At 41.2% G+C, this 22,651-nt stretch overlaps 1 protein-coding gene across 3 annotated transcripts in view; it reads left to right on the top strand.

Moving 5' to 3' along the window:
• The window catches only part of LOC146364088 (helicase ARIP4-like), a 76,530-nt gene that overhangs the window by 42,806 nt on the left and 11,073 nt on the right, over nucleotides 1–22,651 (top strand). For all 3 annotated transcript variants that reach the window (XM_084916056.1, XM_084916059.1, XM_084916057.1), the window contains 5 exons: nucleotides 13,834–14,077; nucleotides 16,683–16,816; nucleotides 17,043–17,204; nucleotides 20,272–20,489; nucleotides 20,660–20,842. In XM_084916056.1, the coding sequence (XP_084772182.1) occupies nucleotides 13,834–14,077; nucleotides 16,683–16,816; nucleotides 17,043–17,204; nucleotides 20,272–20,489; nucleotides 20,660–20,842 (941 nt within the window). The remainder of the gene's footprint in view (nucleotides 1–13,833; nucleotides 14,078–16,682; nucleotides 16,817–17,042; nucleotides 17,205–20,271; nucleotides 20,490–20,659; nucleotides 20,843–22,651) is intronic.

Below are 22,651 nucleotides of genomic sequence, written 5' to 3'. Positions count from 1 at the left end.
ATGAGATAACGAACAGTGTTACTTGGCTGCAGAGGTGCTTCCTTTCTGCATCCTGTTTCAGGAGAGGCAGCATGAAGAGAAGCCAGAGAAGAGGTGCACGGAGGGGGGAAATGAGTTAGAAGCTGCAAGATGATGAGAAATGGGGAACTTTGATGTTATAAAACCAGCTAAGAATTGACTAGAATGTGCAGCAGTTGTTGATTGAGGGTCGTTAAGTTACTTAACATTGTTGTGTAACACTGGATCTATACCTCCTTAGGCGTGTGTAGTCTATCTGAGCACGCTTTCTATTTACTTTTCTGGTTTCATCGTATTTTTCTCTTCTCAGTCGCCGTCTACAATTGCTGCTGTCTCTGTTCGATTCGTCCCATTTTTCTTATCTTCCTTCCATCTTTCAGCCGGTCTTTCTCCCACTCGTGTCCACTGCCTCTCTCTCTGTTGTCATCTCAGTTCCTGCCTCCGATTGGCTGTCTCTACAGTTACCTAAACCAATGCCAGTGCTGTGATTGGCGGACGGGGGTAGGATCGGGCCATGCTGGAAGTGTGAGCATGTGGAGGCAGGAAAATATATGGTTCAGCAGACCAGTGGGTTAGGGGGGTAAACGGCTGTAGCTGGAATGAATGAAAATGAAGGCTCTGAGTTCGTTCACATTTCTTCATCTGTTTATCCAGCAAACACAAGATAATCAGAAACTTCAAATCTTGTGTTAGATCAACTTTAATAGTTTGTTTTCAGTCAGATCAGGATTTTAAGTCTTAATTTGAAGCTGTCTTCACTGAATTTAGATGCACAGTGCAATGATTTGTGAGTCTTGTTGCACATGCACTCAGTTTAAAGTTGACTCACAGATATTAAAAACATGTGATCGTGTGGATGAAGTAGGATCCAGAGTGGCCCTAAAAGCTCCATATTTAGATTGTCCTTGTTCTGCTTTTTAGTAGTTTTTTAAGATCCATGTACATTTGCAAACAGTGAACGGAAATCTTGGTCCGGATGTCTTTGCACGTATGCCAAAACCTCCGATAAATTAGACACTGCCCTCCAGGGGCACTTTAGGCAAACAATGGCTTCCCGCAGTGTGCCCAATAGGAATGTAACTATTCAAGGTAAAGTTATGCGTCACGTCAGTCATTGTTTCATTTTATGCCCAATGTTCTGCAGTAAAAAGACAAAACAGTGCAGCTGCAGGGATTTTTACACGTTTTAACAGCAGTTGTTGAGATTAAAACAGGTACTGTTAAGGTCTCCGGAAAAGGTCACCAGCTCATAATTCAGGACCTGCCTGATCACGTAAGCGTTTTTTTTAGACTTTAAAAACAGTGCTTTAATTTTGCTTAGCGAGCACCACGGCCCACTGACTCTCCTCTTGTTCCCTTTTGAAAAACGTTCACAGAAAATCCTTTATGGAGAAATAACTGTCTGCGTGCTCGTAATTCATGGGATCGCTCTGGGCGTTTGGCTCACTATGAAAAGAGACTCTAGATACCTCGTCATGTCTCAGATTGTGTCAAATAGCGACGAAGGGTAAAAAGAATAGGACACACTGTTTCCCTAAATCTGTTGTGCGTGCGTGTATTTGAGAACAGTGCGTCCGTCAGTGGAGAGAGGGTTTCCCGTGAAAAGAAAACAAATTTGACATTTTAATAGCAGCAAAAAGTCTGTCGTACAATAAAACAGGAACGGGCTTGTACTGATTGTTCTTCCATCATTCTGCACTGCTGGCTCTGTTCAGCCGTAATTGGCCTCAGCATGCCGGGCAGGAACAACCCGTCCTGTTCAGGCCAGCACTGGAGTCCGGGCCAAGCACCAGGAGCACGTGCAGTCTGATTGCTTTCATAACGCCCCGGTGCTGAGGATGGACACACGGCTAATGCTCTCTTTGTCAAAAAGCAGTTTTTATTAAATGTTCTTTCATCTTTCTGGTTCCTCCTGTCAAACAGCAGTTTTCTTTGTTCTCTTTATTGTAAAATTTCCCCTTCCAGGTTCGAGTGACCTCTCTTTTTCATCTTTCTCCCATCCACACTTTTCCGAGTGCCTCACTCCTCCTCTCTCTCAAGTCTTAAAGAATTTGACCATAGCTTAAAGCAGGTAGCAGATTTCCTTTTTAGGAATTTATACCCCATAAACTTGAGATCTTCTTTAACTTTGTGTGTATCCTCTGCTGCACTTCCAAGTCCTGTTTTACCTCATCTAATCCCCAGTTATTCTCTCTGTCTCTCATTAAATGGCCGCAGTGCTGTATAATGTTACAGTTCAAAAGTCTTTTGATCAGATAGCGAACGTCATGGGTGTGGTGCCTGCACTAAGCCAATACCGGTTACATTATTTCACATTGCTACTAAATATTGGCTAGATTACAACGAACTTAGAAATCTAAAGATGCTTTTTCAGTCTGCAGTGATCATTTATTCAGCTTCTTTTTGACAACCTGAGTGGTAAATGTATAGAGACACAAGTCCCTGAAATGATATACAAATAATTATAAAACAGCCCTACGATAGATTGGCGATGTTTCCAGTGTGTACCAGGCCTGTCGTCCTGTAATAGGCGGGATTGAATTAGTGGAAGAATAACGGATGGATTATAAAATGTGATTTGTTTCCGTCTCTTTAATAACGACTTCACAATCATAAATTTTACTTGTATTGATGTGTAAATAAATAGTCGTTATGGGTTGAAGAGAAAACAGTGCTTTTGCGGTGTAGCTTGAAGCGTTTCACAATATGAAATGTTTCTTGGTACTGAAAGAGGAGTAATGGGAAATGGTTACGTGAGTTTTGCTCTCTTTCCACCTCCGGAGGAGCTGTGACCGGTAGTTCATTAGCTGAAACGTTTCTCATTGTGTGCCGAAGTGTTAAGATTTTGGGTTGCTCAGAAGATATCTCACAGGGTGTTCAGAGGCTGAAAGTACACACTGTGTGCAAACTGTTGCCAATAAGGGTTTTATGTAACAGGCTATAGTGTGACCAGCACACACCATCCCGACGTTCTCTCCTTTTCCTCTGGCTCCTCCTCCTCCTCCCTCCTCTGCCTCCCTCCCCAGCAGCAGTGACACACTGGCCTACTAACAGCCTGTTCTACCTCGTCTCACCCCCTCTGCTGTGCCGTCTTTATCACATGGCCGTTGTCTCTCCACCTCCTTTTTTTCCTCTCTCTCTTCTCGTCTCACCGCCTCATCGTTTCTCTGACACACTCGTCGGAATCGCTGCCAACAGGAGCATTTCATAACTCACCTGCATCGCTCTAATAAAGCAGCCTTAATAACTCATTCAGGGCAGTGTCTTACATAAGAGAGGTGTGTGTGTGTGCGCGTGCGTGTGTGTTGCTCAGCATTAGTATTGAGATTTTATTTTCGTCCTCATGGCGAGCACGTAACCCAGTTAAATCTCGGTCAGTCTTTTGGGAGAACAGCTTAAAAACTTTGAGAAACTTTCCTGCATTTGCCTGTAATTTGGTTGGGTGGGGTCAATAAACCACAACAAAAAAAATACAGAGACAGCGAGTGAGACGATATTTTTATTTGAACTATGAGCTTATAAATTGCTCTAATTTAGCAGGAAGTTAATGATGTATTTGCACTGATGATCATTTACAGATGCCTAGATCTCTGATTTGGTCACATGACCATATAAAGGTTTAGAACTGCAGAAGAAGAAATCATTTACAGACTATATATCTACCTGATACCATGGCCATGATCTGTTGCTAGTGAGTGAACGACTATAAAAGCATATACAGCGTGCAGCTACTCCTCCCCTGCATTGATAGGAGCCAGTTAAGGTGGTTCAGACATGATGCCTCCTGGATTTCTCTTAGGTGATGTGTTTTTGACGGCGTGCAGGTGGTTAATCGGAAGAGGAAGATCTGGGAATTCCTGGTTAATGTACGCTCTTACCTGGATAAGCAGATGCTGATAAGGTGGATGAATAGATGGAACAAGACATTATTCCATCCGTCATCAACTATGGAAAAAGCAGAAATAATACCCTAGCTGTAACTGTCAGGCCAAGTTTAAGAGTTTTGCATTTTCTGGGTTATAGTTTGTCTGTTGGTATGTTCTTCCAAGCAGTCTGTCCACCAGCGTCACTGTCTGTGCTCCATCCAGCCACCTTAAATAATCTCTGACACTCTCCTTGCCTTAAGAGAACAGCACGGACGCTGCTGAACAGCAGGAGCGAGGTGGAAAATCATGCCGACACACTCATCGCTCTGTGTGTGTTTCAAAGTCTAGATGTTCTTTAAACGTCACTGTGAGACCATCAGCTCTTGCGAGTGTGCTCTGTGTTCTTGCAATGCGTTACATCTTTTAATGTGTGTGTGTGGAGGACGTGAGATTCTTGTGAACATGCTGGTTGTGTAACAGCCAGAGGCAGCAGTTACATAAGCGTCCCTTCTCGTCGGACCAGCCTTAGCGGCGGTGGCCTGGCTGTCTGTTGGGGAGCAACTTTTTCCCTTTGTGAGACTCGGACTGCGTAAATGAGAAAGCCAGGAAGTCATTTAATAAAGCAGGTCGTCTTATTGGACCTCCACCTGAATACAAACAGAAGTTTTGTCTTTTGTATACTTTAACTCTTTACACAGCAGACTGACCTTGTCAACATATTCATCAATGACCCATCTCCAGTTTGGATCCGTTATTTACGTTTCCACTCGAAACAGTATGTTGAACTGGAAGCTGTTATTTACTTCTGATAACAATCAAACTTTTTGTTTTGAGTTTGTCAGTTTTTAACATATTTTCCATCATGTTCTAGTTTACTAGGAATCTCTGAATAATTGTGCCACAAGCCAAGCCTAAATCACACTTGATGGTGTAATTTAGCAGCCATTATATGAAGGTAGATCTTATCTCCAAGCCTCTCTGAAACTGCGATTTTTAATCTCAATTCTAAAGCTATGTTTGCAATACCAACTCAGATTAAACAAGTAGGAGGATGGTTTCATTTCTTTTGCTCAGAGGGTCTTGGATTTCTGGCAGGTTACTACTAAAAGAAAAAAATATGAACCTCTAGCATAGGAAATAAGAATTTTTTTAGATTGATTTCTGCATTTTGTCATTTAAAAATGTGCAGTGAAAGATTTCCTTCACTTCACTTGTGATGCTCCTGTATTTTCAAGTGAAATTCTACAAATTGCATCGGCTTTCAGTTAGCGTGAAGCAAAATCTTAGCCCTGAGTGAAAATTGGAGGCCAAAAAAGGCCATCAGCCAAGAAACAAGTGAAAATAAACAAAAACTTGTACCCATTCTCACCATTTTATTTCTTGCTATAGCCCCCAGTTACATGCGAGATCAATAATTGGCCATCTTTCAATTGGGTCACTTGGCAGATGTGTATTCCCCAACCTCTTTGCTGGTAGTGGAATGCGACTGTGGCCACAAAGAGATATATGGTGCTGCACCTAAGACGTCCTCGTGATTTCTTTGGTCATTAGCAGAGGGCTTTGGTGAAAATGTGAAGAAACCAGAACAGAATAGAGACCATTTGTCTTTGAAGTTTAAGGAGCACCAGTTGAAACGAGCTGGCTGCTGAGGTAAGGCGACACATTTACTTTGAAGGTGAACGCATTATGCATTATGTTGTTTGTATTACACTTTTTCAAGCTTTACTACCACTGTGCTAGTGGGTTAGCAAGTGTTTGCAGACAAGTTTTCCATGCAAATTACAGGTGACTGCTGCAGACTGCCGGTGACCAAAACAATCACCAGCAAGTTTTTGCTGCAACAGCCTCTCCAAACCTCCAGCAAACACTCAGCAACCAGTTGGGGAATGCACATTTTTCCCTCGAGACTGGAGGTTCCCACGGGGTAGCGGATCAGTCAATAGGTCTGTGTGACTGTGAAGTTTTCATCTCATTCATCTCTATTTACACATAAGCACTTATTTAAAAAAAAAAAAAATCTCCCGAGCTTTTAGTTTCTTATATTTGACTACCTAAATACCCTCCATGCATCCATCCACTTATGCTTGTCCTGATCAGGATTTCTTTAGTAGAGGATAAACCTTCATCAGCATCATCAGCATCATCAGCGAAAACGTACAGCACATTGTTGTTTGATATGAAGCATCGTGCCAGTAATCAGCTTGCAAGTCAGACCGATGGAATTACAGCTTCTAATGACAGCAGAAATTGTTTTATAAATGGATATCAGCATGGGGCCAATTGTGTACAAGTGAGACTCACTGATGAGGAAAGAAATCCAGCGAAGGAGGAGGAGAACAAGTGACAGGTGAGTGCGATGAGGTGGAAGCAGGATTAGATGGGAAGGGGAGGGGTGAAAATGAGAAGCAGGAAAGGACAAGTATGAAGATGGTGCATCTCTGATTTCATGCAGAGCTGCATTTGGAGTGGAGAAAGTGAATAAAGACTTATGAGAATAATACACAACCGCTGAATGATGAGCTAGTAAAGCAAGTGTAGGCTCAAATGTTTAGTATGCACTCTAACAAAGGTTTAATTTTAAAAAAAAGTAATGAAAAAATGGTCAGGAATAGCCATAATAATTAAAAAATATCAATACATGAATTGCATTTAAAACCACTTAATTTCAAATAGCTTTTCACTTTTCAAATAAATAAAACTTGCCAGTTACAAAAAAGCATTTTTATTTAAGCATGGCTTACTACTTGCTTCTTGCCTCTAATTCTTGTTGCGTCACAAAGTTGCCCTGTTTTACAGGCATTTTAAAAGTCTGTGATGTTACACAATTTACATTGCAGTTTTTCCAAACATGTTGAATAACTGCAAGAGAATTTGTGGTTCTCGGTAAAGGGGTTTAAAATTGATTCTTTTTCCACCAGCACTTGTCCAGCTTAGCCTCTCGGGACAGCGTTAAATGAGACGATTAGATGAATCATTTAGATGCTCTGTTACTATAAATATTCTATTCTTCTATTTTCTATGTACTTCCTGGAATACCACGTTTGAATAATAATACAGTTTGTCCTCTCTGTGTGTTTGTGTCTCTGTGCACGTAAAACGTGTGACGCAGAGGATTCTCCACCGCGTAGTAGTAAATATGTGCCATCATCTGTAATCTGCTTACACAGACAGCAGCTGGCCAATGACGGGTCGCGACACAGACAGATTGTCCACTTCAGCCTTTCTTTCTTTCTTTTTACGAGGCAAGAAAAAGATTGAAAGCTTTTTTAATGTTTTAATCTTCAAAGGACATTAGACCCTAAAAACATCCTCAGGTCTCACCAATCCTTGGATGTCTGACTTGATGGAAGTTGGTATGTAGGTCAGAACCTCATATTTCCTGTGTGAGGCTGTGTTTGTGTGCATCTCTCTAAGCTCGCCCTCAGATGTCTCAGGTCATGATTTATAGATGCAATTGAATCTCATGCAGGTGTCGGATCTCAAACTAAATTGGGGTCATCGTCAGTTCATTGGGAAAATGGTACTCGACGACTTCGGAGAGTACCAATCTTTACTCCCAGTTTTAGTTCAAGGTCCAGACTTCTATCCATCTTTTTTTTTTGCCAGAGAAGTTTTTTTTGAGGAGCAAAGACAGACTACAGAAGAATCTGCAGTCCGCCATCTGTTTTTCTCACTTATGGGCAAAACCTTGGCATCGCTAACTTGTCAGTTTTTTCAGAGCCAAGAAAACAGCCTGTACCACTAATGGCTCTAGAGAAAAACAAGACTTTATGAGGGGACTGATGCGTTATACTGCTGTTAGTACATATTTGTAGGTAATTCTCTTTGGTTACTCTTTTTAACCCTGTAGTTTTAACCTTTCCTGTTCTTCTGCCTCCTCACTTTAAGAAATTGACACATTAGGAGTTGCCACTTACTTACTAAACACGCACACACACAGAGTTCTTTGGCACACTTACGTTTGTATGTTTGGCAGCATAGTGCGAAGAGTTATATAAACACTTATATGCATTGATGTGGTTATATAAACTTGGTAAGCAGAAGATGTTTCTTCTCTGCAACCCCACTCAGACACGTGTCTGAGTGGGGTCACACCAACCATGAATCTGTTGCCGGTGGCCTTGCATTCTGTCGAGGCTCATATCTCTCAAGAACATGTTGTGTTGTCTTTTGTGAGGAGTGCTGGGTCTCGAGCCCACAGGGAGTGTCCAACTGAACGAATTAATGGCTTAGAAAATGTGCTGCGGGTGCTGCTCACTCTGTGACGCTCGCTGATCCCGGTGAGTCAGCATTTCATCAAGACACTTAATTACTTTCTTTCCCCGCTCTGTCGTGACGGAGGTTGAGCTTTCACCACGTTTCACACTTTGCTTTGACTAATTTTACCCACATATTGTCACAGTTGTTTTCTGCTCCTCGTGGCTTCGCAGCAAACTGATGGTTTAAATCAGTCACCTAGCAACAGTCAGCTCTCCAACTCTGATTCTCACCTTGAGATAACGCCTCAGCTGGCCTTCTGCACAAGGGAGGGTTTTTTTTAATTAGGTGGGCGGGTCTTGGATGCTGAATTTAGATCAGAACTGAAACTGTGTAGTTACTGCATTTGAAGTGTGTGTGGGGGGGGTTGCTATAACTCATGTTCTGAAGTGAAAGAGTTTTCAGATTCTCATGAACCAAGCAATCATTTAATTAAAACATACTGATAATAGAAGCTGGTGTGACACTTGGGGTTACGCTCTCAGTGTGTGACAAACTCTGTCGTTATTGCGTTAGATATGCAAGTCTACCACATCTCATGGACCTCCAAAACTCTTACAGCTATAACCACATGTTTATGCTCTTTTGAGTGAGCATATTTGGTCTGCTATGTGTATAGATATGCTGGTATGACTATATGTGTTCTCCAATATGTGCCGATTTTAAATCTTCCCAAAATAATGCAGAAAAGGGTTTGTTTGACATGGTGCGATCTCCTAGTTTGCCCATCTAAACCCTTCAAACCCCACTTTTTACAATTACAGCACATGCCATGTAAACCTCTGTCTTCAAGTGAAGTCATTAGGTTGCGAAATAAACTGTACATCTAGAATATCATCCACTATTTAGATATCAAGTTGTTTTATTTAATACCAATTGGCCTTTCTCCTACTCATGGCAACACTAATCTTTAGTGTTGAGATTTATTTATGTTCATTTCATCAGAAATCATAAATAAAATCTTTAGTGTGCTGAAGTGGAAAGTAGCATGGAAATAATAAGCCACCAAATGGTAATATGCTACTCAAACTGGACTTCCTGCTTCCTTGTAACTGACAGGTTATTGGTTTTTAGACGTAATGGAGAATAGACCTGAGAAATTGAATCTGTGACCAGTTTGGCAGGAGTTGCTGATACTGGAGGGAATCAGGTGATGAGGCACGAAGCAAAGGCCGTTTGATGCAATTGCGATCCATATTGCATTATGTAATATGTTTGTGTCTGACTTCCTGCAGCCGATGACATTTATCTTCGCCGGCTATTTTGATTGGAGTGCTTCCAAACTCGTCCTCACAGAGTTATGTGCACAGCACTCAAGACGCATGTGTACGTTAGCAAAGCATGATTCAAGAGGCTTTTGCCTTCTCGGGCCCTCGGCAGAGAGTATTGAACAGTTTATCTGTTATATAAGTTATTTTTGCACATTTATGCGAGCGTGTTGTATAACCTGTCGGGCCGTAATGCGACGAGATTCTGCCCCCATGTGTGCGTTCGCAAGTCTGTGTATGGGTCTGTACATCTTCCTGTATATGTGAGAGGCACTTCATCGTGACAGCTTCCAGATTGCTCTGTGAAACACGCTGTTACAGTTGCACGGTGCTCTGTTTTCTGTTCATGTTAAAGTCCCAGCTCGGCTTTCACCTTGACATCTCTAATTTGTCAAAGTTGAGTTTAAACCCACAAAAAACAGTTAATATTCTAGTGACACGATGAGAGGATATAGAGAATGGATAAATATTCTGTAGATGTGCAATCTTTTTCCCTTCCCTTAGAAACTAGTGACATGGCTGAATAGCAGCTTGTGTTCAAACCTGCTACTGTTAAAATTCCTTCGGTTATTACTTAATAAATCACAGTATCTCTGCAGTAAAGTTTATTTTTGTAATCTTTTAGACAAACGTACTTTATTCTTTGACACTGCACTAAAAAACAGTAAATGGGAGAATTACATTTTTTTGCCATTTCAAACCTTCAAGATTATAAACACATTATCAGATGGCAAACAGCAAAGCACCATGAGCCGGATGCTGTTTGCGTCTCCTTTTGTCTTCCAGCTGTTCTCAAAGCCAACCGGAGGTCCTTTTCCCATAAAAACAAGATGAATTTCTCCAGTAAAACCATTAAAGGGCCGTTTAATGTTTGGACTCAGTAACTGTAGCCAATCTGCTAATGGCCCTTTCCAGTGAATTCTCATTCTCCCTTTAAGTTTTACTGGAAATGGCAATTATGTACCACATTTTTATTCCTTAAGAGAAAACAGGTGTGCTATGCCAGAGTGTTGTTATTTTATTTTATTTTTTTTTTTTGGTTTTATTTGCAATAATTTTATTAGTTTGTGCTGCATGATATGTACTAAAACACACACACACACTGGAAAACATTGGAACTGTTCATTTCATTTGACTTCACTTTACACTGCTCACTGTACAGACAGAGCTAGTACAATGGATTTCACAGCATCAGTGAGGGCAGAACAAACACAGCAGTGCATACCAGTCCCTGGCCTTATATGCCCTCAGAGCTTTGTGCGCGCTTGCTCATTCATTCACTGTTATGGAAAGCAAACTTTATACTTGAAATAGATCTCAGATAAACACAGTCACCTCAAGATCGGGTAGTGCGCAAATCGAGTGTGACGCCATGTGTGGAGGCGGGTGTGTCTATCAACTAATAAAATCATATTTGTCTTTGTGGCAAACGGTTCCTGAACGTCCTGTCCTCTTGACCCCGAAGAGAACAACCCTGCTTCCCAGAATGTGTGTGTGTGTGTGTGTGTGTGTGTGTGTGTGTGTGTGTGTGTGTGTGTGTGTGTGTGTGTGTGTGTGTGTGTGTGTGTGTGTGTGTGTGTGTGTGTGTGTGTGTGTGTGTGCGCGCGCGCGAAACACCACCGTGTTTTGCTTTTTTTAACATGTCCGTGATTGTCTTTCCCGTCTCGCACTGAAGTGCATCTGTCTTTCCCTTTCAGTCGTGACCTCACTTTCATCTCTGTCCCCTTTCCTATTTCCCTTGCTATTCCCACCCCCTCAGTGTGTGTGTTTGTGGTGACGTTGAGGCTCTGTGCATTTCAGGATCTGTTATATAACTGTTGTGTAAGGTTGAAGGGAGGGAAATTCAGGGTAGACAGGGTAATCGAGTGAATGGAGGGGGAAAAAAAGCATGTGGTGAACAAGGTGAGCAGTTAAAGCCAAACAATAGAATGATGTCAGTCACAAACGACTGAACAGACGTCATAGTGGGTGTCTGATTCCTTGGCTTTTGTATGGTGCCTGTAGAAAGAACGTAGTCAAAACTTTGGATTAAAAAGCCAAAAGCTGAGGTGACTGGGTTGAAGACAACACAGATGTGATTGGTTTCATTTTCTACTGTAGCTCTTCAAGTCAAGAACTTTTCATTTAGTTCCTTTTATTATAGTGTGCTTTGTTGTCTTCATTTATGCCTTTCTCAAAGCTTACTGTCTGCACTGTGCAGTCTGCAGGCTTTTGGTTCTGTAAGGCAGCAGGTTGGCTCAGCAGGGCTTTGACCTGATGCTAATATGACCACAAACTGATATAATGCTGAGATAATGATTAACATGCTTTGGGAACATAATGCTTTGGGAATGAGTTTACCAGTGTTTGGTCATAAATTCAAGTATTGACTGACTTTGATTTGATTTCTATTCATATTGGACCTGTTTTGGGGTTTTTTAAATCTGTAATCTGGCTGTGGTCTGTATCTTCAAATCTCAAAAAGGTTGTGAACCCTTGAAAGCTGTGATTGTATTGAGTTTTTTCCGCTCTTAACTTGATTTCACTGTTAGCGGTAACATGAGACACACAAGCGTACGACACTCACACAGACACGCTAAGGGCTGAGATGAGCTGGTGTCATTAGCAGCCAGATCGAGAAGTTTGTTGTCGCACTGATGGACTGAAGGGGCGTTTTATGTAAGTTGTTTTTCAATTCGCAGTGAGCTCATAGTAGCCTCCATTTTCCATTATGTTAAGGATGTGTGTCTGTCTGCCCGTGCACATGCGTGTCCACGTTCTGATGCTGCCAGGTATCATGCACTGAACATGCTTTCTTTGTGCGTGTGTGTGTGTGTGTGTGTGTGTGTGTGTGTGTGTGTGTGTGTGTGGGCAGCATTTCCTTGTTTGTCCTGGCAGATTCTTAGCTGGAATGCCATCTACATTTCCATGTGTGCATTGGATATTTATGTATTGATTCATATTCTTATGTGAACACTTGTCCTCTAAAATGTGTGTGTGTGTGTGTGTATCCTGTCTTGTGTTTCATAAGCCATCCATATTTATGATCCAGCTCTTACATAAGCCCCAGATCTGGTTCAGTGTGTTTCTGGCAGAACAACTGAGAGGGAGAGGAGGAGGAGAGAAGAAGAAGAAGAAGAAAGGTGAAAGTGAAATCCAGACAGATTGAGAGTAGAAGAAACAGAGGTGGAACTTAAGACAAGTTTGCAAAAAACACTGATGAATTGAAATTGAGCAATCGGAGCACAGTTGTGATTTTTTTGGATTGAAAACTGTTTCGACTCTTGTGCTTTAAGAAGAACTTTGTTCGTTGTATTTGAAAACTTAAGTCCTGACAGGCTGCCATCCACCGGTGATTGGAAAGAAGCTCAAAAGCAATAACTACAAAATCTAATAATTACTAACAAAACTTGTGACCAACATTATATTTACCCTTTTAAATAAAGTTTAATTATTTGTGGCGGCTAGGAGCTGCTAGCTGAGCAGAGAGACCAGGTCATCTGCTATTTGGAAGGTTAGTTCTTCAATTCCTGGTTGCTCCAGTCTGTTTTGTCTGTACATGGACAAATGTGTTTACCAGCACAAAAGAGAAAAGGTGAACAAAACAACCGAATGGGAGGATCAGCACGCTCAACTTGAGATTGCTGCAATCACCTAATAGTTTAACGATTTATGACACCAGCAGTTATTATTAATAGGTGTGCAGCTCAGTGTAGGCTCATTTCTGAGAACAGAGAGGAGGTGGCTCCACATGGCTAAAAGAAAGCTCTTAATGATAATGAGTGCCGTGAATATGGAAGTTTCTAATGTATTAGGTTATTTTAGTTATTTGAGATATAAAGCTGTTTCACGCCATTTCCCCGGAGTCATCAAAGTATTATAAAACACTCTGTTATACAAGCCTTTCAGCTGTTGTGACTTTGCAGACATTGGATTTTTCCAAAATCCTCTGCGGCTCTGACCTTCATTAGCGCTGCATGCTTCTCGTTTGTGAAAGTAGCGCCTGAAACAGTTTGATTTTTGATTTTGTGTTTTCCCCCCATATATGACGAGGGAAGTAGCAGGTAGCCACAACATTAAAATCACTAACAGGTTAAGTAAATAACCCTTCAATCTTCTGACCTGCACAAAATTAAGATGGTGGCGTTACAGCTGTGGTTTGTCAGTCTCTTATGTGCAACAGTTTGACATCACCATTAAATTCAGACTGCAAAGCAGGTGAAGATCTGTGGGAACTCCATTCAGGATCTATTTTATATTGTATGAGTTTTAAACTTTTTTTTACTCATCGCACTGGATGCTACATCTTCATTTTCTTCTTGCATTGTTTATATAGCAAAAACATTTTCTTAGCAATCTTATTATGAAAGACTGATTTATAAACTGCTAATAATCCAGATTTTGTTGCTAAACCTGAATTGACAGTTCTTGTCCTCCCCTTGCAGACCAGTCCCACAGCGCCTCCTTCAGCTCCGAGAATGAGGCTCAGGGCGGCAACCCTGCTGTGTGGCAGTGCACCCCTCCCCCATCTACCTCACCTACGGCGGAGACGCCGGCTCACCCTCCCTCCTCTCAGCCCGGGTCAAGACCCCACTCCAGGCCGGCAAGCCAAAGCCCCACCCCTCCCTCGGCCCCGACAGGAACCAAGAAGAGGAGCTCCAAACCTGCGCACATGAGACGCAACATCAGGTACAGAAGACACGGAGTTAACTCTGGTCTCAGTCACAGTTCAAACAGAGTCAACTAAAAGAAACCAATTTCTATCATGTCCTATTTAAGTTACGATCAGCTTTGTCACAAAAGGCAGAATCCATTTTGCAGCTTAGGTACTAATTGAATGTTGAATTGAAGATTAAGTGATGCAAACACACACATGAAAGAAACACACTTGAGTATCCATTTTCTACTGGTGATTCAGCGTGGATAGGTACATCCAGCCTCATGCAACATCCCACTGTTTTCAGCTATTTTTTCTTCTTCTTTTAAGAAGCAGCTATGAAAACAGATGTTCAGATATCAGACGGGTTCTGGGATTGCTTACTTTAGACTCATTTTAAACCAGATCTTTAAAAATGAGCCTTGTGTTATTGCTTGCCAAACAGTAACCAGTCAACCTTGAGATAAAAGCGACTGCTGCGCAATCCCTCGAGTAAGTTGCTGCTGAAGGGCAGAGCAAACCAACATTCACTCCGCTTATGCAACTCGTACTGTATTAGTTTTAACACCCACTGCTGGCTGGATAATAAGATTTGTCCTACTGTACATATATATCCTTTATTTTTCTCCCTCTACTCTTCCCTCATCTTAAATTTCATTTTGAAACTATCTTCCAGTTACTATTGAAATCTATCACTGATGATACATATGCTCAGTCTGCAGCTGTATTACTCCAGGCTGCAAATAAACATGGTATAGCTCAACCCCAAATATGCTGTTGCCTTTACATAACAGCCAGTTTAATATAATATCAAACATGTGTCATGGATAGAAGTTCTGGGTTTATTCCCTGCCTTTACATACATATGACATATTTAACTATTTGTGTAAGAGGTGTAGGACTTTTTGTTTTATTTGCCAGTTCAAAGTAGTACTTTTTTTTTTTTCAACAATGATTTGTTTGTTCAATATTTCTTTTTTGAATAATTTAATTATTCAGCTTTACAATTTAGTTAGTGTAAATATAGTGTAAATAACTTTATAACGCTTATTATTAATAAAAAGCACAGCATTATTGAGGCACTGCAAATTATTTAATCCCAACATTAGTGGGAGGCTATAGCAAAACTGAAACCCGTTTGTGTAAATGTGAACAAAGCACTGAGTTCTCTAAATATCTTCAATTCTTTTGACATCTTAGAAAAGAATTAGCCCGGAGACACAATGTTCATTTCATCGTCCCATATTCCAGTAAGCTTTTTACCCACTGTGGAAATATAGGATCCAGAAACAACATCAGCAAACACTTAATGCATTTAGTGTGCTAGCAGTACAGCAGAAGTCAGGTATCTACCTGCTAGCCTAATCAGTCAGAGTTGTGGTGAAAAATTTCTCTCTTCCAGAGAGAGGTTTTGTGGTCAGATCGGACAAAAAAGGACCGGTTTGGCCAAAATGACAAGAGTAAAGGTCAAACCTGAGAACTCTGTCCCAGCTGTCATGCATGGTGGCAGTATCATCATGGGGTAGGGATTAATAAGTATGTTATACTTCTTCCTACTCCATTTCAGACCTAATAATTGTCATTTCATGTCATTTAGACTTTGTTTTATTTTATTTATTTTCTTTTTTTTGTTTTATCTGAGCACATACGTGTGTGTATTTACATATATATTCGTATTTGTAAATGCAAGTATGTGTACTTGTGTATATATTGTTTTTTTCTGTATATGTCTGAAATAAAGATACAATACAATACAATACAATACAGTCATGCTCTGGAGCTGTTTTACTGCCAGTGGTACTGGTACGTTGCACATAGTGGAAGCAGATCAACATCTAAATGGTTGAAACTTGGATACAGTTGGGTTTTACAACTTGACAATGATCCCAAACACAAATCAAACCTGGTTTTGGTCTGTTTAATGACTGACTGTAATGTAACCAGTCATTACATTAGAATGGCATTCCCAAAATCCTGACCTCAACCCTATTTAAAATTTGTGGACTACACATAAAAGCTGGGTCTGTTCCAGGAAACCAATTTAAATTAACGCATTTTAAATCTACCAAGAGTGATCAAATATTCAGCCAGAAGTATCACAAGAATACTTGCTGAAAGCTACCAAAAGGGTCTGGTCGAGGGACATTTAACTAATTTATTAAAGACGACCAAGTTATGTATGCTGTCCAATCATTCCATCCTAGAAAAAGAACAGACTGAAGAAATCAAGCTAACTTTCCCATGTTGTTCTAGCAGGTAGTGTAAATCGGGTTGTCCTTCAACATGAGGACACAAAACAAGTGGGGTTCTTCGAATGAGCCTAGCAGTAATGGCAGTAATTCTTCCTCCAAAGCAAAACAAAGCATTTAAAAAGTCTTTGATAATTCTTTGTGGCTTTTTCGTTGAGTCACATATTTCGCAGTGCGCAGCTCTCTTGATTCCAATTTATTATTAAACGCTGACTAATGTAGCTTTAAAGAAAGCAATGATGTGACTATCATAATTAAGCCCCTGCGAGTGTGAGAAGAATGATTCATCAGCAATTGAACACGTGCACAGTGCAAACTGTATGGTTACAGTTTGTGAAATTCTAAAACTAGAATAAAAGCAAACCGATTTGTTGCTGTGTTTGCGCAGGAAGTTACTGAAGGAGCATCAGTTGGAGGCAGTGACCAAAGCGGCCCAGCAGGAGGAGCTGGAGAGAAGGCACCGTCTGGAGCAGCAAGGACAACAGGATTTCCCCGTACCGCTGCTGCCCGAATACACAACTGGTGAGAGTGTGTACACAAACATGCAAACTTGCTGCTCCATCAGACAGTAACTGCCTAAACTGTACAACAAACCGCAATTTCAAGTTTGTATCCAGGTTCTGAAAAACCGACTCTGGATTTTGCTTTCTTTTTGTTCATCTCACAGCTGTTTTTTTCTCTTTTCATCCCTCATTTGTCCCCAAATCTTCTTCCAATACTAACGTCACCTACGTAACCTTTTCTCCAGGCGATGTGACAACGCGTGCGACGTCAGCAGCATCGCAACAAGAAGTGAACTCGAGCAGACGGGAGGTGATCTGTGTGGACTCAGGCAGCACGGGCATCAGTGAAGACGACAGCAAGGCTAACATACCCGCCTCTGTTAGCCCACAACACACACACAAAACAGGTAAGAGACACAGACAGAGGAATGCAAAAAAAAAGGAATGCCAAGTGTTTTAGACCAACTTAAACCAGCAGCTCAGTTCAGTTTGAACAAGAGCTTTTATTCTTATTGTCAAAGGACATCACTTGAAATCAGATGTTTCTCAAAGCAAACAGAAAAAAACTAACAGAAACAAGATGTTTGTCTGGTTCCAACGTCCCTTTTTTGTGCGTTTTACGACTGAAGAGTCGTTACTTAGCTGTGTTATTGCACGCTGTTGTTGTTTTACATTTCAAGTGAATACTTGAGGTTTCTTTCAGTCAGCATATTTCCTTTTCAGTCTTTAGAAGAAGTATTCAAAAATGCTTGTGTTAAAAAAAATATGAGGTATATTTAAAAAAAAAAAAAAAAAACACTAAAAAGGAAAAAAAAAAAACGCGGATTGGAAACCAAAACATTAAAGCTGACTAAACACAGTTTGCATTTTGTGGACAAAGACTTGGAGTACTGACCCTTTTCTTGTAATCCCAGGGTGTATTTTACATGTATCATGGAATAATCGTAGAGGGGATGGTCGCCTAACTGGACAAAACCTTTAAAAAGCAGAATCCTTATTGTTACAAAGCCCAAACACCACAGTGTGGAGCAACTTTTAGTTTTTCGGGACATTCAGGATTTTAGTGTATTTCTTTTCCCATTCATTCCTCATCACGTTTAACAGAGGTTTGAGGGCAGATTCAACTTGCAGAAACTTGGATTTTAAGTTTAAGCCATCTGGTTATAAGCTCAAAACCATGTTTGGTCTTTAAAACTTCCAGGATCAATCTCACTTTAAGGACTGGCAGCTTCTCCAGGCTCTCAGTTTCAGCTGTGACAGGCTGCAGACTTCCTCTTTGGGTTATTTAATTGGGTTGCCTTATTAGTGCAGAATGAAGTATTGTCCGTTTATGCTATCAGGCGTTGCACAATTGCTGTCATGACTTATGTAAAAGTGACTCATCTGTTCTACTCAAACATGTAGCAGTTACATCACAGTGTCTGTCCTACTGTTGGATTTCTTGGTAGTGAAGGTACTGAAGGCTGCACAATGCAAAATCATAAAGTTATAAAACATTTTACTACAGTCGGTGTTGAGAAACAGTAGATCCACAGTGTGCAGCTTCTCTTTTTCTTTACACAACATAATGTTAAAGTTCAAGCTTGACCCTAAAGAGGGGTGTGTGTGTGTGTGGGGGGGGCACACTGACCCATCAAAGGGAAATATCTCGCAACTGTAGCAGTTTGACGTTGTCTGGTGGAAACCTCACATCTCATCAGCCTTTTAAAGATTAAGCAAACCAGTCTGAATAGCCTTATGACAGGCATGCGTTTATTAAATTACACACTCTGTTTCAAAATGCTTTCTGAGCCCAGGGGTCTGGAAAGCTGACGCAGTAAAAGACCCGACAGATTGAATTTCCAGAAGAAAAAAAAAGGAAGGAAGATTTGAAAGACAGCCTGAACTTGAATATCGAATGAGGTTTTTACTCCAAAAACCACAAGTCAGCACATATTTAGGTGTCCATTCATCTGCAAAGATGAACAGAAATCAGCATTTATGTTCAACATCACGTCTGTAAACTACAGGAAGTCGTACGGGTTCTGTTTTGTGACTGCTGCTCTAGTTTCGCTCTCGCAGCTGCCTCAGTAGAGCCGCTGGAAAGGAAGCGTCCCATTATTTCAAATGAAAACTTGCTGATTACTTCACTTGTGATTAAAAAAGAGAAAAAAGAAAAGAATCCTTCTAGGGAGGATTTTGTAAAAACATTTAAACTTAATTACTAAAAGTCTTACAGCACCAATTTAAACTGAGGTCAAAATTCTCCCTGCTTCCTGTAAAGGTTGTGTGTCTGTGTGTGCGTGTGTGAGTTATAAATTGCAGGGTGTTTTCGTAGATTAGCTGCCATGTGCATCAGAATATTTAGAACCTTCAGAGAGTACATCATGTACTGTTCCCTTATTGCCCGAGTGCGCACTCTCTCACACCCTCACACAGTCTCAAACATTCAGAAAGCCACTCAAGGATAAACACATATATTTCAGTGTTGGGGCCAGAAGATGAAGGCAAACCGCAGACACACATACCTGCAACACAAACAAATGAGGACAAGAGGGTGAGAGAGATGGCTGTGATAAACAGAGACTGGTAATATGTAGATGTGAAAGCTGAGAAAGACAAAAGCAAAGGAAAGAGGAAAAAAGGCAAATGAAAGGGGGAGAGGGGAAGGGAGATGAAAAGGGGGTCTGTGTGTGTGGGGGGGGCAGATCAGAGTGGGTCTGTGGAGCAATAAAGCCAGCTAATCCTGGTTATGAGCCAGAACACACTCACATAACAAACACACACACTTTCACCACAGTGGCACAGTGACATTTCTAGTTTGGGTTGCATAACCAGTCTCCCCCTCCACTCTAATCCTACTTGTATAACCAGCCATTCACTGCAGTTATATAAGCTCTCTCTCCCTCTCTCTCTCCCTCTCTCTCGCGCGCGCACACACACTAACATACTGACACACACCACCACTTCCCGTTGTGCCCTCACAGGCTGCCAGCTTGTGTAACTTTAACCACTTGATACCGCTGACGTTGAATTCCTTTTTTTATCAGATATGGATTTCGGTCGTTCCACTTCCAAACGCGCATGCACGATAACCTTCACGTTTGAAGCAGCATCGTACAAGATGCGACCAGTGACCCCTGTTACTTGACATGAATGTATGAAGGCCATTAAAAAGAAGGAGGGCTTGTTTTCATTGGAATAGCTGCTGCAAGATTTCTCAATCTTCGGCACTTGGGCCGCTGGGCCTGTTCATTCACAGTCTCTCATTCTGTGTGTCTCAAAAGCGAAACAGCCCTGCTCACCACGAAAACAGCATGAAATGCACCATTTCTTAAAGTGTTTATCATTTAACCTTGTAGAATTACCAATTTTACATAATTAATAACTTCTCCAGTTTGCAATTTCTCCTCCACCTCCAAAAAATATATATTTATATCTAGTTTTTATTATCTCTAGATTTTAATGTTTGTGTACTCTCTCCGGCCTGCACAGATGTCATAGATCTGAGCTCTGGCGAGGACGACTCCATCGTCCACGTTAGCGAGTCTACAGCTGAGGAAGAAGAAAGTGAGCCGAGCGACGCCCACATCAACGATGCCCTCAACCAGCCGGACGCCCAGGGGAGGGTGCTGGTCAACCAGAACCATCCGACTACAGAGGAAGACATCTTCCTGTCGCCTCAGCTGGCCAGAGCAGTGAAACCTCATCAGGTACTAATGTAGCAGCACCTAGTGTAACTTTTTGAAAATGCCAAAAAAAGGAGAATTTATTCATTGTGTTTAAAAAGTCCTTTGATGTCAATTTTGTAAAGCCCCATAAATCCTGACCCCGGAGTTTCACTCTCTCTGCTTTTGTTATGCTGCCTCTTCCTCCTTCTCAGATTGGGGGAATCCGTTTCCTGTACGATAACCTGGTGGAGTCGGTGGAGCGCTTCAGCAGCAGCAGTGGATTCGGCTGTATCCTGGCCCACAGCATGGGCCTGGGCAAAACGCTGCAGGTCATCTCCTTCATCGACGTCCTCTTCAGACGCACCCAGGCTCACACCGTGCTCGCCATCGTACCTGTAAGAACCTGCGGGTTTGATCTTGGTGTAGTAGAACGGGCAAAAGGATTCAATAAATGCTCAGATATATGGAAGAAGAGAAAAATCTAAGTGGATTAAATCAAAAGATATAAGTGAATAAATGAATAATAGAATAAGTGCAGGGACACGTTTTGCCTGCGAGCTTTCGATCGATAGAAAGAAAGTGTGTGTAAAAGTTGATGTGAAGAGAAACTCAGAGAAAAGGGCATGTTAATAAATAATGTTAAGATGTTCTGCAGCTCACGCTTGCATGAATTATTGATCGTATTTATCCTTGAGTTCTATTATCTTAAAATGATTTTGCATCAAAAGTGAAGATGAAACACAAAAAACAGAACACATTTGCTGGACTTGTGAAGCTGGAAGGTATGGGCTCAAAATGTGGTCATAAATATTTTGTACTTGTAAAAAAGATTTGTATGTGTAAAAAAGATTTGTGTGTGCGTAAAAAGAATTTGTGTGTGTGTAAAAAAGATTTGTATGTGTAAAAAAGATTTGTGTGTGCGTAAAAAAGATTTGTGTGTGGACTTAGCCCAAAAAAACCCCTGCAAGTTACAAGTACGAATTTTGACCCCATTTTTCTTCCTTTCATCTGATTGGTCAATGTCATGTCAATCACAAATGTAACAATCCAATCAGAGAACAGATGGGTTTGGCTGTCGGAGGGGTGCTTTTTTGAACTGCAGGTCCTTGAAGGATAATACAGTTTGAAGCTGGAGGATCTCTATATAAATATCCGATAGCAGCTAGGTCCCCTAACTTTCAGCAGCTGTTGAAAGGATAAAGTTGTGCTATATCAGTGGTTAGAAATGCCATTATTACTTTAGGATTAGTTTAACACAAAGTCAGGGCTGACCCGGGACCATTGCTGTGAGTCACAGTGCGCAGCATAAAAGTCCTTTCACATCGGATGCAGGATGTGCTGCTAATGCTAACTGCTAACTAAAAGCAAAGGATCCAGAATTTGTTGCGCTGGCTGCTGGGCTCTGTGGGTTTTTGCAGCAGCTCTACCTGTACTAGATGCACCTGCTCCTTGTCTTTTCTATCTCTGACTTTATGTCCTCTACAAGAGTTTCTGTTTTTTTTGCTGGTTCTTCAAATGTTCAATAAAAACATGTATGCTAATTCATAACGAAGAAAGCTTTATAATGAAGACTGTCAGACTGCCCGCCCCCACCCCGCGGTCCGCAGCGCTGTTGAAAAGGCTGTGGAAGTCCCTATATTAAACACGTAGACCTGTGACACAAAAATCACCAAACTCGGACGACCACAGACTGTTTTCCTTCGTGGTGATGAAGGAAAACGCTGGGTTGGCATGTAAAAGGGCATTTATTCCCTTCAAAGACCTGCAGTTCAAAAAAAGCGCCCCTCCGACAGCCAAACCCATCTGTTCTCTGATTGGATTGTTACATTTGTGATTGACATGACATTGACCAATCAGATGAAAGGAAGAAAAATGGGGTCAAAATTCATACTTGTAACTTGCAGGGTTTTTTTTGGGCTAAGTCCACACACAAATTCTTTTTACACATACAAATCTTTTTTACGCACACACAAATCTTTTTTACGCACACACAAATCTTTTTTACGCACACACAAATCTTTTTTACACATACAAATCTTTTTTACGCACACACAAATCTTTTTTACGCACACACAAATTCTTTTTACACATACAAATCTTTTTTACAAGTACAAAATATTTATGACCACATTTTGAGCCCATAGGAAGGCAACACGCTTGTTGCCTTTGTTTGGAGTGAGGTTTCTGAGCTGTCACTCTTATGA

Source organism: Perissodus microlepis, chromosome 20 (genome assembly GCF_051167445.1).
Source record: "Perissodus microlepis isolate ML-2025 ecotype Zambia chromosome 20, ASM5116744v1, whole genome shotgun sequence".
Taxonomy (NCBI): domain Eukaryota; kingdom Metazoa; phylum Chordata; class Actinopteri; order Cichliformes; family Cichlidae; genus Perissodus; species Perissodus microlepis.
Note: the sequence above shows the minus strand (reverse complement) of the source record. Positions and strands in the feature narration are given on the sequence as shown.